General features: G+C 36.2%; 1 protein-coding gene across 6 annotated transcripts in view; it reads right to left on the bottom strand.

The window, feature by feature from the left end:
* The window catches only part of NPNT (nephronectin), a 77,408-nt gene that overhangs the window by 39,198 nt on the left and 18,781 nt on the right, over nt 1-19,429 (bottom strand). For all 6 annotated transcript variants that reach the window (XM_037990571.2, XM_037990575.2, XM_007999456.3 and 3 more), the window contains one exon: nt 4,960-5,052. In XM_037990571.2, the coding sequence (XP_037846499.2) occupies nt 4,960-5,052 (93 nt within the window). The remainder of the gene's footprint in view (nt 1-4,959; nt 5,053-19,429) is intronic.

The following is a 19,429-nucleotide window of genomic DNA, read 5'->3' as shown; positions in this document are numbered from 1 at the left end:
ATTTTTTTAAGAACTCCAAACAAGAGATCATCATTTAAAAAAGTATTATTTAGTCATAAACGGAAGGAAGAAAACAAAGAACAAATAAAAATATTGATTATAATCCACCTACTCTATTTAAGGTCACTGAAGTCTTAAACGACCAACTTAAGATTTTTTTCCCTACATTATCACGTTGTACAATAGTAGTTTAAAATACTCCAAAATTATGAACAAATGTATGATTTGCATAAGGATTTTATTTACATAAGAGCATAATTGATCGTCAATATTATCATTTAAATGTAGGAAATTATGTTTCTAGAACATACATAAGAAGCTTTATGCAAAAAATAAAAAAAAAAGTTACCTGTTGCCATTATTCGTTTACCAAAGTATAAGATGGGTGAGACTCAAAGTAGAGAGTTGAGACTTAACAATCACGTCTCTTTCAACACCATTACGTTATTAACCGCCAGTTAAATGTCCAGATCAAATGAACATTGGTTTTGGGAGTTGAAACTATACATCTTCCATTTTTTTTGAGACGGAGTCTCACTCTGTCGCCCAGGCTGGAGTGCAGCGGCGAGATCTCAGCTCACTGCAAGCTCCGCCTCCCGGGTTCACGCCATTCTCCTGACTCAGCCTCTGGAGTAGCTGGGACTACAGGCGCCTGCCACACGCCTGGCTTTTTTTTTTTTTTTTTTTTTTTTTTTTTTGTATTTTTAGTAGAGATGGGGCTTCACCGTGTTAGCCAGGATGGTCTCAATCCCCTGACCTCGTGGTCCGCCCGCCTAGGCCTCCCAAAGTGCTGGCATTACAGGCATGAGCCACCGCGCCCGGCAGGAACCATACATCTTTCAAAAACTAAGGCTGTAGGTAACCACCTTAATATTAGGGTTAAAGCCCTTAGATTTTTGTGCTTAGCAAAGCAATCAACTTTCAGATGTAACTAGTCCACAAAATAAGTATCTGGTTCTGACCTACAAGACTCTAATTCTTTCCTTATGATAAAGAATTCAACATATGAAACATAAACCATACTAAAACATTAGGAATTGACATTTGTAAATATTTTCTTCTGAAATTATTACAAAGTAGACTGTAAATTCCTAAGAATGTCTTTCATTTCTGAGAATATGCAATGATATATTTACATACTAAAAATCACTCCCCAATGGAAAAGTTATAAAAAGATTATTACCTATAATAATATTTTTTTTTTCTGGCTGGGGGAAAAAGAGGTTTGTATTGGTACAGAAACTCAAGGAGGAGGGAAATATGCATAAATAAAAGTAAAAGTAAAGGAAGCAAATGATCGAAGAGAATCTTGCCAGAATTCGGGTTAGAACTTCATCTGCTTTGAAAAGTAACATGTGCCTTACAGAATATGTTAATGATCAGTCCAAGCCTGTAATTTCATAACAGTTCTAGGTGTAACAATTCCAGAAAATGACTTAGTGGGGAAGAGCAAGCCACCAAAAGCAGATCACATTAAGCCAGTGGCAAGGCTGCTAAATTAAACCCGTTCCAAAATGCACCTTGCCCTGGTATTCTGGCTATTTCCCAGGCAGCTCTAAAGGCACTGGTTAAGCACTTGTTTGTTCAAGCTGTTTATGCCATGATGCAAGTTTCCAGGGGGTTATTTCTTAAAGCACATAACTCGCTACAAAATTCTCAGTGAAAACTTGTCATATACCAAATGCTACTTTTAAACAAAAGCTAATTTTCAGTTCTGTCAAGTTATTTCAAATTTACTTCCTTTTGACATTTCTCTCCTCGAGAAAAAAGGAGCCTCTTTGATTTCCCTTATCTGTGAAGCATATTTTCTACTTTATTAAAATGCGTGGGCCTGAATGAAAACAGTCTAAGTTAATCTGCTATGTAGGCACTATCAACCACTTTCTCTAACAACTTTTATGGGAGTCTCTAGGCAGCTCTCACACTCAACCAGGCCACACACGGCAGCTTCCCTTATCCTGACAGGGACCTCAGTGTATGGATGCAGAGACTCTGTAAGATGCTGTACCAAGAACCTGTGGAACTCTTTCAAGTTTCCACGGTGTTCAGGACTAAGAACCATTAGATGAAACTGTCATTCATTTAACATATTTAGCATGCATTTACCATGTGCAAGTCACTTTAATAATAGTTTTCAGGAACCTAGAAATCAGAGAGACAACAAAAAGGGCTTCTACTCTCAAGGAGCATAAACCTCGCCATCAGGAACCTGTCACACTGCTTTTTTTGTGAGGAGGGCAAAATAAGAGATGATTACAACACCTAAGTTTATTTTAAGCTGTAGTTTTATTTTCAAAACTGGACTTGAAATTACATTTTCAGTGCCAGCACTATTTTTGCAGGTGTAAAATCCCATTTTGCTACTAATCAAATCCTCTTCTCTTTAAGGAATATGGTTTTGGAGAACAAGATTTTAACTTGATATATTTGATTTTTTCTTTAGAGAAATAGGTATGCGTTACAGAAAAAAAAGTACATGTTAAACTGGTTTTCTGAAAATAAGAGCTATCCAGTGATGAACCCTTGTTTCAATAATAGTTTTAGCATGTCTTTGAAGCATGTTAAAGTTGATGCAGCTCCTGCAAAGAAATGTAAATGAATTTCTCTGCAATCTCAAAAGTGACTTCTTTTAATCGTCTTCTTTATATTTTATATCCTCACGTTTGGACAACAACATTTTACAGTGCTGACATTAATGAAACATCTGAGGGCTTATGTTCACCACTTTAAAAAAAAGAAGTATACTGAGATTCTAAGATGAACATTGGCATTCAATAACCAGAACCTAACACACTGCTACCTGTAAACTTACGCTGGGGAAGAAAAATCAAGTGGAGTTTTTAAAAGAGCAAACTGAGATAATAAGAGCACCATTTATTTAAAAAGATTATGCAGGTATGTTTGGTAAATTTCAAGTTAAAAAGAGTATTATAAGAGAGAAAACAAGCATTGGGAAAATCAGTTCTAAATCAAATAGCAGATAATACAAGAACACACGTTAGAATAGCAGCTTCTACCATTGGGACATGTCATTTCTGCTAGTGTGGATTTCATCTGATGGTTCATGAATAATTCCATCTGATGGTTCATGAACCACCATTTTGAGTATGTTTTCAAAAATCAACGTTCTGGATGATTGCAAAAACTGTGTCTTAACACAGGAACAGAAAACCAAACACCACATGTTCTCACTCATAAGTGAGAGTTGAACAATGAGAACACATGGACACAGGGAGGGGAACTTCACAACTGTCTGTCGGGGCGGAGGGCAAAGGGAGGGACAGCATTAGGACAAATAAATGCATACAGGGCTCAAAACCTAGATGACAGGTTGATAGGTGCAGCAAATCACCATGGCACATGTATTCCTTTGTAACAAAGCTGCATGTTCTCTACATGTATCCCAGAACTTAAAGTAAAATTTAAAAAATAAAAATAAATAGTGAAAAAAAACTGTGTCTATAAATCACTAGTTTACATGACATACCTCAAGGAATATCTTGAAATAAGTATCAGACACTGAAGAACAGTAGTATTTCAGCAATATCATTTCTATATCAGATGAGGTCAAGTAAGTATGTAAGGGATAGTTAGACACCATATCATTATTTCACCTGACATTTGAGATGATAGGGAGTATAATTTAAGAAATAAGTAAAAACTGACTCATCTTTTTTATTTTTGACCCTTATCTGTTTAGTGAAATCTAACCATAATCTTTATTTCTAGTTTAATTCCTAATAATGAAATTTTTCTTTCCTTTTTTTGAGACAGAGTTTCGCTCTTGTTGCCCAGGCTGGAGTGCAATGGTACAATCTCAGTTCACCACAACCACCGCCCCCCGGGTTCAAGTGGTTCTCCTGCCTCAGCTTCTTGAGCAGCTGAGATTACAAGTGTGTGCCACCACACACAGCTAATTTTGTATTTTTAGTAGAGACAGGGTTTCTCCATGTTGGTCAGGCTGGTCTTGAACTCACAACCTCAGGTGATCTGCCTGTCTCGGCCTCCCAAAGTTCTGGGATTACAGACGTGAGCCACCACACCCGGCCAATAATGGAAATCTTTTACTGAATTTAATTAACATGACAAGCCTTGTCTGACTTGTTAGCATGAGTTTGAGGATCACATTTCCAAATATATTTTTTTTCATCCAAAACTAATATAGTAGAAAAAATATGGATTATATAGGCCATAGCTCTAAGTTGACATGCTAGCTCTTTTACTAACTCTGTGAACCTAAGCAAGACACTTAATATTTCTATCCTTCAGTCTCTCCAAATAAAAAATGGATTAACAATTAATAGATTATACCTTAATTATAATAAATAATGCTCTACTTCCTAATGTTGTTGTAACGATAAAAATGGATAATATATATAAAATACCTGCGGCACTATGAGTGTTGAATAAATATTTGCTTTTATAAACAACTGATGCTGAGTTTTTAAAAAAGTGCTTGCTAAATTAATCGTTTTTATTTATCATGGAAACATTCCAAACTGGTCAGTAGTTGAAGGGAGATTTAATCACAGAATCAAAGGGCTCAGAGTTAGGAGGAAACTCCAAATTTCAAATCAAACCCCCTACCTGACTTTGGCATTAAAGGGAAGCAGTACCTGGGGTCTGAGGTGGTTAATTATTTGGCCAAGGATTTCCAACTAGTTAGTGGAAGAACAAGGAGTACCAGAAGGCTTCTAAATTACTGATGCAGTGATTCTTTTCTTCAAAATACATTTGAATTAGTATCAGAGAATAAGAGGATACAATTTGTTTAATTGTCCTTTGATAAAAAAAATTTTACAACATTTATCATTAACACATTTTTATTTATCAGCAAAATGGCAGCTCACATATTTGTGGAAAAATAGCTAGGGAAAGTAGTTTGAGATAAGAATATTTTAAATTTGGGAGTAATAGAGGTGTATTTGATTGTGTATTTATGTCAGCCTGTTTTCCTACCTTGATTGCAGGTTTTTCCAGCATATCCAGGATGACACTTGCACTTGTTTGGCCCAATACAGTCACCATGTTTGCATCGTGGTTGGCACACAGCTGTGAAAAGAAGATGGCATGCGTTATTTATAGGTCAGCGAAACACCAATCATATAGCACTGATGTCGTGTATTAGTTTAATAATAAAAGAAAAAAAAGAGAATTTACAACAAAGTAGCCAAAATATACAAAATCAGTTTCCTATAAACATTCTGTAAGCTACACACACACACGTGTTATGTGTGTATATGTGTGGATGTGTGTATCAGTTGAGGCTGAATTTTAAATTCAAGGACAATACTCAAATAGTCAAATAAAAGAAAAACTAGGTAAAACTATGCATAAGCATAACTGATATTTGTTCATAGTTACAACTTTACAATGTCCTGCACCCACAATTTCAAACTCAATCTCTCAAATATACGTCAAATAGCAGTTCTTAGTCCACAAGTACTAAGTATGTATGAAATACAGATAAATTTCTAACTAAACATAAAATATTTATTTTACTAGAAATAGTATTCCTAAGTATGAAATGATTCAAAATGAAACAAAAACTAAAACAACACTGTTTTGGGACTTCAATTCAAGGATATTTCTGTATCTTGATCTTTCTTAATCCTAACATTCATTACAACTGCTTTTCAATCTATAATGGCCTTTCTATGCCCTAACATAGCAAATAGGATGTTCTCAGTTTGACATTTACTCTTTTCCATCAACTGAGTTCCACTTTCTCAAGACTTCAAAATACTGTAAACCATCACTCAAATATTTTCACTGCTTAATTGGAATTTATTCTGCTTATTCTCTATCAATAATTCTCAGTTGGGGGGTACTTTTTACCTCTGTGGAAATTTGGAAATGTCTGGAGACATTTTTGGTTCTCACACTAGGGAGAGGATACTACTGGTATCTAGTGGATAGGCACCAAGGATGCTGCTAAACATCCTAAAATGTTCAGACAACCCGCCACAACAACAAATTATCCAGCCCAAAATGTCATCGTGCCAGACTCGGAAACCCTATTCCGTACCAAATATGTGCATGTCCCTATGCCAGACACTATAATAGATGAAAAATAATTGTATAGCATGGGACTGGTCTCAAGGAGTCTACAATCTAGATAAAAAGACGAAACCACGTTTCTTATTCAAAACAATATTTATTCATCAGCAATATGAAATCTGTGAAGAAATCATCTCACAAGCAAATCCATATACATTCGTGCAGAAAGCCTCATAGAGGTGGCTTATGTTGAATCTTGAAGCATGAGTAGACAGAGAAGGGAGCAGACTACCCAAGGAGAAGAATATTTCACAGCCAAGTAAGCCACTGTTTAGTTAGGAGACACATAGGGGGCTCATTAAGCTAAAGACATAGGTAAATGGTGGAGGAAGAGTGAGAAACAAGCAGGTGAGTGGTATCAGGTGATTATGTTCCCTACATCTGAGAATGAGAAACATGCACTTTATCTCTAGGAAATGGGAAGTTTCCATACATTTATCATCATCAGGAGAACTGCCTGATAAAAATCAAAGCTCTGGGAATCTTATCAAAGCATTGGTGATGATATGTAGGAGGGACTGGAGAGAGTTTAGAGGCAGAGAGGACAGTTGCAAGGCCAGTGAAATAGTTTAGGTCTGACATGAAGAAGGTATGATTTGTGCTGGTGACAGGAAGAAATGAGCTTCAATAATCATTGAGTGAAGAGCAGATAGTCCTTGAAGACCAAGGGCAATGGACTCAACAATGACCCCGAATTCTGAAGCCCCTGACACGTGTTCCTACCCATTTTAACCCATGCTGTTCTCCATTCTGGGATATGCTCCCAGTTTCCTCTCTGATAATTATCAAACATTGTTTCCTTTAAGACTCTATACTGCTGCGAAACTGACGTGCATGTTATTTTTGTTTTCTGCATTTCCTTGCCCAACTCTCACTAACCCTTCCCTCACCTTCCATTCCACAGGGCTTCTTTGCTAATTTTAGTTTCAGGTCTTCCTTGCCTGTTTGTCATCCCAACTGGACCCTGTACCACCACAAATCCTTAGACAGTGCTGTGTAGGAGGTATTTAATATAAAAGACTGCAGAAAGAAAAGACGAGGAGAGTGTAAACGATAGGGAAATGCCCTTGGAAAATTCTTAAAATCTGATTTTAAACATGGCATTAAATTCAAAGGGAAACAATTGTGTTCATATCTGTGAAATGAAATAAACTGTCCAGGAGGGCCTTTCTAATATTACTCTTTAGCCAACTGTACACTTGGCGGATGGTTTATGTACAGTTTAAAACAAGTCCCAGAAGTAAGCCACTCTACGTAATTTCTAGGCTCTATCACCAAGAAATATCAGCTTAAAAAATTATTGTTAATCTAAAAAGATAATGTTCCATAAATCTACATATATATGTATATTCATGCAACCTGAATAACCATGTATCACTGAGGCACACAGAATGCCATATTGAAAAAAATGTAAATGTCTCAAAATCATTAAGTGCAAGTCCAGGAAATAACCCCTTAAAATAATTGGAATTTGGAAAACTCTCTCAAAGCATGAAAAAGTAGTTTTAAAAACACCACTTAAAAATACAAAAAAATTTATTTACTACACTTTATAAAACAATTAAATTTGAGGCTCCCAGGCTGTAGCCTTTGGACCCCCAACCAGCTTGATAACCATCAATTTGTAGTACTTTCAGGTGCTTTATAGGAACAAAGTTTTTATTGTTTCCTCTCCCCTTTTTGTTATTTGTTCTCAAGCAGAGTGCCCTAATCTTGGGCACATCAAATGCACACATTCCAACAGGCCAAGACTGTTAATGTTTCTTCCATGTTTAGGGAATCCTATTTCAAAACAAACTGTTGTTTGCAGTTCCATCTGATAGGCTATTCAGTGAAGTAACCAAGAACCCTTAGATTAGCCAATGGCTATTAAATGCGGTAGGATACTTCTAAAGTTGATATAGTCAATTTCTTTATTCTTAGAAAAAGAAAACCCTTTGGAAACTGTTGCACAAAAAGATTTTCTCCTTTATAGCACAAAGTTATCTTGCTGGCATTAGGTCTGGAATGGAATTCAATAAATATGCATCAATCATTTGTTATATATAATGTATTATAGTAGGCAAGTGTGGTGGGGGATTAGAGAGTCACAGAGGGTATGAAAAATTAGCTGTAGAACTAAAATATCTCAGCTAAACCACAACAAGGGCTTTGACAGAGAGGTGAAAGAACCAAGGAGGGTGTGTAATAACTACAACGGCAGGTCAGTGCGTTAGAGGCAGTGTGTTAGAGGTAAGAGCAGTAGAATAGGAGACAAAAGACTTTCAGAATATAAGCAAAGTGGGGGGGGGGCAGTAAAGGGGACTGCTTCTTAGTGAGTGCAAAGTGTTCTCGTGGGGCTACAGTGTAAAGTGCTTAAAACAGCAGATGAGATCAAAAGAAAGGCCGGGACAGATCATAAAAGGCCAGCTGCATTCTTACCAATATCTCTTTCCCTTCTGCTTTAATATAGAATGGCTTTTAACATTTTTATTTTTTTGAGTGGGGGATGAGTTAGTAATGGAAAACTATATTCTCTATTCTCCTTGGCAGATATGGACAGCCAAATGACTAAATTCTGGCTAAATGGGATGAAAGCAGAAGTGATGGGGTGGGGCTTTGGAATGCTGTGTAAAAAGAGGGCTGAAAAACATGGCTTGTTCTGTGCTCTCGCCTAGAATGTGCATGTCATGACTGAACCACAGTGGCCTCTTTATGACCATGAGACAATCTTGAGAATGGAAAGAGGGTAGAGCAAGAAGTCATAATATTAACCCTAAATCACCATCCTAGCAATTTAGGGTACTGTTCTTTGTGTCACATTACTCGTAGCTAAATATGATTCCTGACTTTTCCTTGATCACTAGGCTGTGGAATCTGGACTTCGTCTGTGTTTATTATCAAGCCAGCAAAGGCTTCCTTTTGATACAAATTTAGGATAGAAATGTTATGAGTAGATCCTAGTACAGAAATAAAACTTGTCAAATTTATTGTATACCTACAATACCATATACTCAGGGGAATGTAAAAAAAGAAACTTTATTTCTACATCTAAGTAAATAGTAAGTAAATTTCTATATCTAGATTAGAAAGTGCATAACCATTTCAAAACTAGAGAAAAGTAATTCCCAACCTCTGTATAAACTGGCCCACCTTCCAATAACACACTCCACTGTAATGTGAGCTCTCAGGGGTCAGCAAAAACCAACCTTTTCAGCAAACTGCATTACTCTGTGAATAGCAGGTCATCCCTTCCTTCTCAAAAAAATAAAAAAGGATAAATGATCCATTTTCAGTGGTCTTCAAAAGTATTTAAAAAAGAGTATATTCTTGCTTGGAGTACACAACGTGCCTGCTGGTGCTACCAGCTATCAGAAAAAGCAGCATTGCTTCTCTGACCTTCGTGTGGATCAGGAACAAGAAGTTTGGGCTGTATTTGATGGTCTACTATCACTAGCATCCAAATAGGGTTTAGCAACTTAATAAAGCTTAAATAAAGTCCAGGTAAAAATAACAGATAATCAACGAATGATAGACATTTTCCCGCAAAATCAGTTGCCAGAATTAAGTCCAAATGGGCAATCACACTCAAAATTTGCTCTCTTAACATTCCTGTAGCATAATCTCCAAAGTGTCCTCAAAATAACCTCTAAGTCATTGTTTTAACTAGAAAAAGAAACAAGTTTCAACTGGCAAAACAAACATAGCTATTTAATGTCACATGTCCAGGCCTCTTCTGTTTGATCGCAATCTAAAATTTTAGTCTTAAAAATCCATCCTAGGAGTTCGTGACCAGCCTGGCTAACATGGTGAAACCCTATCTCTACCAAAAAACTAGCTGGGTGTGGTGGTGGGCGCCTGTAATCCCAGCTACTCGGGAGGCTGAGGCAGGAGAATAATTTGAACCTGGGAGGTAGAGGTTGCAGTGAGCCGAGACTGTACCACTGCACTCCAGCTTGGGCAACAGAGTGAGACTTGGTCTCAAAAATAAAAAATAAAAATAAAAATAAATCCATCCTAACTGATGTAACTGGGTCTCTGAGAGTTGGACAGTAGTTTCTAACTCTAACATAAGCAGTGAATTATCAAATAAGTTATGAGAAAATTAAACTCCCACAACAATCCTATAATGTTTCTTAAGTAAAGTAATCGTGCCGGGAGTAAAGTGCCAACATTTGAAAACTAAGGATATGTTGAGATCCCCAAGGAGATGGGGGCTCTGAAAAGTAACAAGGGAAAAGCCAATCCAATCTCAGTGGTAGTTAGTAACTTGAGAAGGATTTTCTCAATATAAATAAGATTATCTTTAGAATTCCAAGTCATTCGTAATTTTTTCAATCTACATCATGTTATTATGCAGACATGGCACCACTAAAAGCAGAACGAAAAACCTTGTCCTCCAGTTATGTTCACAGAAAAAAAGGGGGCAGAGAAACATGCAAGGGCAGGGCAGAAGAATAAATAGATATGAAACTGGAAGACTTCACAAAGCTGTTATTACACCCAACAAGCTTCAGAGAATTCAGATATGGACAAATTCATTTGAGGAGAACAAGAAAATATGATAAGGAATTACTTTTTCAAATGGTAATTGGACTTGGAAGAGGGGAAGTTGCTGAAAGCAATATGAAACAACTCACTACTATACTAATAGGACCTGGGTGGAATGGAGGGAAATTTTACAGTGGTCCACTGAAAAGTGCCCTGAGCCATCACATAACATATATATAACAAAACTTAGATGAAAGAATCCTACTGTCCAAGATCCCCAGGGGAAAACATCTTTCCAGCTTTCCTAATACCCTGTACTATAGTGTCAATTATCTGATGGTCAAATCTAAATTCCTGCTGCAGTAAAAGCTGAATAACAATGCCTCTGATTGTTATCACTATAAGACATAGTAAATGCCCTCATGAATACAGAACTCTAAACCATTTTATATGCCTGACTGAATTTATCCTCATGATATCCATATAAGACAGGAGAGAGGAACACTATCTTCATTTTACAAGTAAACAAGTAAAAATGCAAAAGATTAAGTGACTTGACCAATTTCAGGAAAAAAATGTCTTATCCCAGTTCCATGCTCAATCCACTACGTCTTCTGGTGGTCAGAAAAAGACCAAAAAGTCCAGCATTTTCAGTGCATTTGATTATAACAAAATACTAAGCAGGAAAGGATGAGGGGGTAGAGAATGTTAATAATGATTAAAAACATAAAAGTAAGTAACATTTACATAACTTAAATACTTCTTAAAAGGAGGGGAAAGTTGCAGTTGAGACCACAATCTATAACTTAAGAAAACTAAAGTAATTCTGCCAGAATATTTGAAAAGAAAATAATTTCATTACCCTGTTGCTTGTTTTATGTAGATGCTGGATTCTGAACCATTGAGGCAGCATATTATTGTTATCTCTGTTGAAGTATTGCTATAATTTTTGTTGCTGTTTGCTCTGGGCTTCACATTTTATTCAACATCATTGCAATTAAGAACTTAACCACAAACCATAGTCAAATACCAATGTCAATTACTCAATGATAATTTAGAACATACAGTTAAATGAAGTGTCCAGTCTTTATAATGTTGTCTCCCAAGATCTGCCAATAACTCATTTTATTTTTGTGTCTGGGAACATCCAATTCAGACACATTTATCAAGTATCTATTTGATCTTTCACTATTTAAATTCCTGAAGTGTCCCTCCGAAAATAAGTGGCAGCATCTGCATATGTGCATCTCAAGCTAAGTTTTATTTGTCATAATTAAGCACTTTCTCTTTTCATTTAAAGAAATTCTCTGAGCACTATTGTTGTTTTCAGTTTACTAGAAATTTTAACTTTCTCTTTCTGTTTTCATTGTGCTAGAGTGGAATTTAGATTAATGCCAAATAAGACTTTAAGAACACATAAGAAAGTGTTACTATTTATTTGGAAATTTTTTTTTTTTTTAGTAGAGTAACAGTAGCAATGCCCACAGCTAGCACCTGGATCTTTGCTTCTAAATATTGCATTCCCTAATAATGAGGAATGAGGGCTAGGGGAGGGAGGCTAGAATACGTTTTCTGTTGCAAAAAGCAATTAAGTACTCAAAGAATGGTAGAGACATGTGAAAAGAATAGAAAATGGCTTGGAGGAGTTCCACTGACTAGATTTGGGATTGTTTGAGCATCAAGAAGAATAATAGTAGTTACTGATAACAATTGAATAAAAAAAGAATCTATGGTTCTGAAGTGATTCTAAAAAGGAAGACAACTGAGCTCCTCTTCAAAGAAGAATACCTACAAACATGTAGAAGGAATGGCAAAATTTAAAAAACAGAACTTTACAATCACCATTGAAATAATTAATTTGAGGAAAGATTATCCATAGATGTTAAAACTTTCACTAAGTGAAAGTTTGTTGGGGAACAGGATATCAAAACAGTGTGAATGTATTACCCCAAGGTTACTTACTAATTATGAAGAAAAAAAGGTGTCTTTCAGTAGAGAAATCTGATGGATACCACTTCATCAAGTGATCAAACTTAATATCACCAACAGTAGGAAAAACTGACATATGTGCAAAAGGAATATCGTAACATACCATCATCTATATAATATTCTTACACATAAATTTAGTTCTGATCTAATGATGCAGAAACAACAGACAAATTTAGATGATGGTGGATTCTACCAAGCAATTGATATGGACTCTTCAAAAATATCATTGTCAAGAAGCAAACAAACAAAAGCGGTAGAATTGTTTTAAAGAAATTAAAGGGGCATGTCAACTAAATGCAGTGTTTGATTCGTAATTGGATCTGGACCAAAAAGAAAAAATCCATAAAAACCATTATTGCGACAATTAGGGAAATCTAAATATGGATTGTTTATTACATAGTATTATATCAATACTAAATGTTTCAAGTGTGAAATGATATTGTGGTTTGTAAGTAAATGTCCTTGCTCTCTGGAGATGAACATTGAAGTGTTTAGGCATGAAGTGTCATTATGTCTGTAGGTTACTTAAAAATGGCTGAGGGAGAAAGAGAGAAGAGTCGGGTGGGGAAGGAAGAGAGAGAAAGAAAATGTGTAAAACATTAACAATAAGGATATATGGGTATTTACTGTTCCTATTGCTTCAACTCTTCTGTGGATTTAAAAATTTTTTAATACAAAACATGGAAGAAATGTATAAAAAGGAGTATAATAACATGAATGCACTGACAACTGTTATTTAACTTGTAAGTAGTTGTTGACTTTTCAATGTAATTTAGAGAAAGGTTTACAAGTATAGATGCTGGAGTTAGACTGCTGGGATCCCAGCTCTACCACTCGGGAAATGTGCGACCTCTACAGATTACCCAGCTTCTCTCTGCTCTCATTGTCATTTTTAATTTAAAAAACAGTAAATTCACAAGATTCATAGAGAGCTTACTCACAGGTTTATTGGGAGGATTAAATGAGAAAACCCAAATAAAGTACTTAGAACAGTACCCATCTCATTAATAAGAGCTCAATAAAATGCTAATTATGATAAGGATTATAAGTATGACAAGGAGGAAATGCCCCAGTATCTAAGACACTATATTAAAAATTGGGGATATAAAAATTAATAGGAGAGCAAGTTCTCAACCTTAAGCACATAAGTCCAGTAAGGAGAAACAGAAGTAAGCAAAGATGTCCTGATAACAGATGCATGTTAAGGACACAGAAGAGGCAGTGATTAATTACATAGGTTTAGGAAAGTCAAAAAGGTTTGAAAAAGACGTAGTGCTAAAAAAAATTCTTTCAAAAAGGAAATTTAATAGATATCTGAAAGATATATAAAAGGTATCTTTCATAATGTAAGAATTTACAGAATATAATGAAACACATTACAGTATTTCTTTTATTTGAAAATTATCATATTTTAAAGATCTGATACTGTAATTTTGAGCAGGTTTGCTAAGGAATCATCACAAAAGGCCAGAAAATTTTAATGTAACTATCATCACCTCTTTAAGCAACCAAAGTCTCTGTGTTTAAAAGAGTCACTGATACATGAGTTGAAGTATACATTAATTATTTTTAAAATTAAATCAATTTTGTTACTGGGTCTTGACTAATATGATGTCAGATTTGTCAGTTTGACCTTCAGTGTTTTTAATTTGCTTATTTGTTTTCTAAAGAAAATGATAATTATTCCAAATTTATCTGATGCAGAACCTTAAACAGAAATTTGAAAACAACTTAAATGTCCGTCAATAAGGGAGTGGTCATGGAAGTGATGGCACAACAGTCTTTCTGTGTCAAACATTGTGGACTTCAATTCAGGCCTGAACTGTTGTTAGAGGGACCTCCCTAACCCATGATTTTGGCATGCCATTCTGCTCCTTATACTCATTCACTGGCTCCTCGTCATGTTCATTTAGCTCTTTATACTATTTCAAACACTCAGCATGGCATTCAGTACCACATTTCATGATGTGACCCTTGCCTATCCCACTGGCCTAATTTCCAATCACATTCACAAATATAGCAGCTAACTGCAGTTCTTAGAATACACGAGAGTCCAGGAAATGGCATATTTGGGGACTTGCCAAAATTTATATTATTTGTAGGTGAAATCTAGTGGAGATAATCTCTTGGGCTTGTCTTCCTAGCTTCAGGACAGCAACAGAGGAATAAAAAAGTCCAATCTGAGACTCCTTATGAAAACATCCAGGGAGGCAACTTAAGAAGGCCTGTATAGAAATTTACACTCTTTCCGCGCTTATGTAAATAATCAGGTCAAAACTACTAAGACTGGTAGCCTTATTTTGTGACCAAATAAAAACATCGTTCTATGAAAAGAAAGAAAGAAAGAAAGAAATACACTCGAGTGCCTCCACACTTTCACATGGAATGCCATTTTCCCCCTTGTCTGCTACACTAATATCTAGACAGGCTTCATCTGTTAGTTTGACCATTATCACCCCCAAGATTTTCACCCCTCATGCTGAGTTCGTACCCTCTTCAGTGCTTTCATAAGCCTTTGTGCATGCTTCTATCATAAATTATATGTATATACAGGTTTACTTTTAAATATATATATCTTACACCATATTTTCAGAGTTGTTTTTCTTATCTAGCTCCCTCACTAGACTTTGAGCTCTTTAAAAGCACAGCACCTGCTCTGAAGTAGTGTACAGTCTCCTGACAAAGACAGACATGACAGGTGTACGAGGTGTTAAAAGAATAAAGAAGAAGAAATTTCTCTGCAGGGAGGCAGGAATAGGAAAGATACCAGGAAAAACTTTCAAGAGGAAATGTGAGCTGAATTTTAAAGGATAAGTAGAAATTCGCCACGGGAATGGATGAAGGACCTTTGACTCAGACTGAGCAGCATGAGAAAAGCCAACAGGCATGAAGCAGCAGAAGTCTGGAAATGCAAGGGCAGTCCACTGCGACTGGGCCCACAACAAGAAATAGTCCTCCACAGATAAGGCAATGTCAGTGTGAAAAGGCTTCTACTCAAATAATCAAGACTCTACCCATAGTTGTGAACAGCCGATGGTCTGTAAGCAGTAGATGGCACAATCAGATTACCTTTATATGTTTTCAAGCACATCAATTGATTTCTTTTTAGAACCTTAAGCAAGAGAGAAGATCTATGATATGTAATAAGGTCATAAGGTAGGGAGACAAATACATTCATTTTCTCATTAAACTGTTTCCTGAAAACCACAATATGTTTATTAAGATTACACCTTGTCCATCTTTTTTTAAAAATCCCTTTTATTAATAAATAGAAATGTCTAGTTCTTACACCTTCAAAAGTGTACTGAACTGAACTGGACGAGGCATTGCAGAAGCTGGTGTAAAGATGTATAAGACACAGTCCCCACCTTCATAAAACTAATAGTCTAGCAGAACAAATAATATAGATCCATAAATAACCACAATATAGGGCAATGTGAGATATGCTTCATGCAGGTGTTATATGTAGAGGAAGTACAGAAGATTTGCTGCTGTGAAAATCTGGAAAGCAGACTGGAGAAAAGTGGCATTTAGGCTAGGACTTGAGGCAGGGCTTATTTTTAATACATTGTATTAGGACAGAATAAAAACTTAAAAAATAAATGTGCTTGGCTGGGTACAGTGGCCCACGCCTATAATCTCAGTACTTCGGAAGGCCGAGGTGGGTGGATTGCTTGAGCTCAGGAGTTCAAGACCAGCCTGGGCAATATGGCAAAACCCTGTCTCTACTGAAAAAAAAAAAAAGCCCAAAAATTATATGGGCATGGTGGTGCATGCCTATAATCCCAGCCACTTGGGTGGCTGAGGCAGGAGAGTCCACTGAACCCGGCAGGCAGAGGCTGCAGTGAGCTGAGATCGCACCACTGCACTCCAGCCTAGGTGACAGAATGAGACTATGTCTCAAAAAAAAAAAAAAAAAAAAAAAAAAAAAGTACTCATTCACTATTAACAATGACTCACTTTTAGTCAAACATTTTCTTAGAGTTAGGAGTGGTGGTGAGGTAAACCAAAAAAAGGCAACCAAAAGAGGGGAAAAAAAGAAAATATGTTTGTAGAGGATGACTTTTTTTCAGCCCTTCATATAAACAAATGTTGAATTATTAGTTGCTTACAACTGCAGGCCAAAACGGTAAACTGGAAAGATTTTTTTCAAGAACTTAAAACTATTAGATAACATTTCAGCAGATGTGGATTTTTACCTATCCCACATTCTTCTTCTACGGTTTAAAACTGTTCCTCCATGGAGATACTTGTGGCAATAATCAATGTTGACTGAAGTTGATGAAGGAAAAGGAAGGAAGGTTTGAGTAGGAGAATAGTGGAAAGAAATAAAATCATAGCCTGTGTTCTGTTCAGATCTCACCCTGCAATCTATGCACATATCAAATCTCTCTACTTCAAAGTCTCACAAGCACTTCAAACTGAACACATCCAAAATTGAAATCATTATCTGCACCTTCTCCTGTGTTCTCTAGCTCACCAAATGATGTCCCAGAGATTTGGGAGTCATCTTGATAACATCTTCTTCACCTTTCACGACCAGCATTGCAGATACTGCAGCCACCATGTGACTGAATGTGAATGTGAATATAAGCCAGTTGCTGAATCAAATGCTTTGGGTTTCCTCATTTGATCCTCATAAAAAATCCTGAACTGTTATCTATATTTTATCAAAAAAGAAGCTGTAGCTCAGACTGTTAAGTTTCTCAAAATCACAATTTGTGGTGGCAGCAAGTCTGTCTGCCAAGCCCGTGTGCCCCACCGCTGCCCTAACACTGTGTGCCTGTCCATCCTTTTTTTTTTTTAAGTATCTTTCAATCCCTCTCCTTCTCTTTGTTCCCACCACCACTATTTAAAATGCAGCCTAATTTCTCACCAGGTTGACTTCCTACAGGTCCCAGGCATTTGCACTAAAGGAAGTGAGCCCCACAGGGAAATGAAGCACATGCTTCTTCCAAATGGGCCAGCTACTGAAGAGGCCCCAGCTGATAGACTCCTCACAGCAATGCAGACCTACTGATTTTTCAACCAACTCTTATATACACATGTCTCCTGTGAAACACTGACAACTACATGAATTTCAAAAAATGTTAAAACACTCCAAGCAAAATTAAATTCACCTGAGTGCTAGATCTGCTCCATTAGCACCAGGTATCCTCTGAAATATTATGTAATTTATCTGCTTAAAATCATTACAGTGTTCCTCTACAATTTTGTGATTAAGGCAAATGTGTTTAATATGATATCAAAAGCCTTCCAGGAGTCAGCCCTTTCCCACTTCTCCCACTGCATCTCTCATCAGATGCCCTTCATACATATATCCCACATATGCTGGGTTGAGATTCTTATAGTTCTCGGCATGTGCTCCTCCCTCTGGCTCCTGAGTTTTAAATGCATTTTTCTGTGTGCCCAGGATACTCTTCACTTGACTGATTTATCCCTTGGGATTCAGCTGGGCCATCACCACTCCATCACTGCTGGTCTGGGCTACTGCCCCCTAAGACATGTTCTCACAAAATCCTATACTAAAACATGGCTTTCCCAAAACATGCCTCTTATTCAGTATTGACTTCCTCTGTGGGCTTTCAATACTGATAGTGAGTGACGTGAATGCCTAGAGCTTCATTTTACTGGGATGATATCTGCAGTAGTTGGTCCTGGATCATGCAGGTAATAGCTGGCTCTCTCTCTCCATACTCTCTCTCTCTCTCTCTATAAGATATTATAATAATATATAATATATAAATAATATATTTATATATTTTTAAATACATTATATACTTACATTATATATTATATTAAATATTATATTTATTATAAATATAAATATAGTAATACATAATATATAAATATATATTATATATTACAATCTGTATTATATATACATAAGATAATTTATATATATATATATATAGAGAGAGAGAGAGAGAGAATGGAGAGAGCCAGCTATTACCTGCATGATCCAGGACCAACTACTGCAGAAATCATCCCAGTAAAATGACGCTCTAGGCATTCACATCACTCACTATCAGTATATACTGATACTATATATATAGATAGATACTGTATATAATATACAGATACTATATATATGGTATCAACTGAATACCATTGAGTTCATGAAGTCTTCCTTGATCCTCCTCAGCAGAAAATGATTCTTTCCCTGAACTCCCTCAAATCTTTATCCCTAACTTATTCCTATTTAAGAATCATAGAAGGAGTAAGAGCCAATCATCTTACTAAATTGAACTGCTTGAAAGTAAGGGTCCCTGTCGTATTCACCTTTGTATCTTCCCAGCACCTAACTTAGCTCTTTACCTCTAGTAATCTCTCGAATAATTACCAGATAAATCATAGGAACTCTAAATGCTAACGTTCCACAATTCAATTCCATCTCCCTTCAATTCATTTCCCAAGTGCAAACACTGTTAGATAACCACAACTGTTCCACTCGGAGGTTTATGGATGGATATTATTAGAGAAATGGGAAAAAACGGTTCAGAAGCACAGACAGCTATCCCATGAAAGTTTTTATTTTAGAAATGAATAACTGAATAATTTTTCTACTTCCAATTGATTATTTCCAAAACATGATTATGGTAAACAAAACCATTTGATAACATGCTATACTATCTGTCCTAAGATGGATCCTAGAAAAACTCGGCTCAGAATTCTCCATTTGTATTGTATATATTGAGCACACACTAATAATAGCAAATATCTGTCAAGAACTGTGGAAGGCACCCTCCTTATAACCAGTAAGAATCTTGCAAAGTTAGATTTAAAGATTACAACATTGCAGCTCAGAAAAGTTAAAATGTCTAGTTTCTCACAGGTGGTAAGTCATAGGAACAGTTCCTGAACCCAGATGTTGGTGACCAAGCATACATTCTACTGTTTCCTTGGCATT

The sequence above is a fragment of the Chlorocebus sabaeus genome, chromosome 7 (genome assembly GCF_047675955.1).
Source record: "Chlorocebus sabaeus isolate Y175 chromosome 7, mChlSab1.0.hap1, whole genome shotgun sequence".
Classification (NCBI taxonomy): Eukaryota; Metazoa; Chordata; class Mammalia; order Primates; family Cercopithecidae; genus Chlorocebus; species Chlorocebus sabaeus.
The sequence above is the reverse complement of the archived record's forward strand: the minus strand, read 5'-3'. Positions and strand labels throughout refer to the sequence as shown.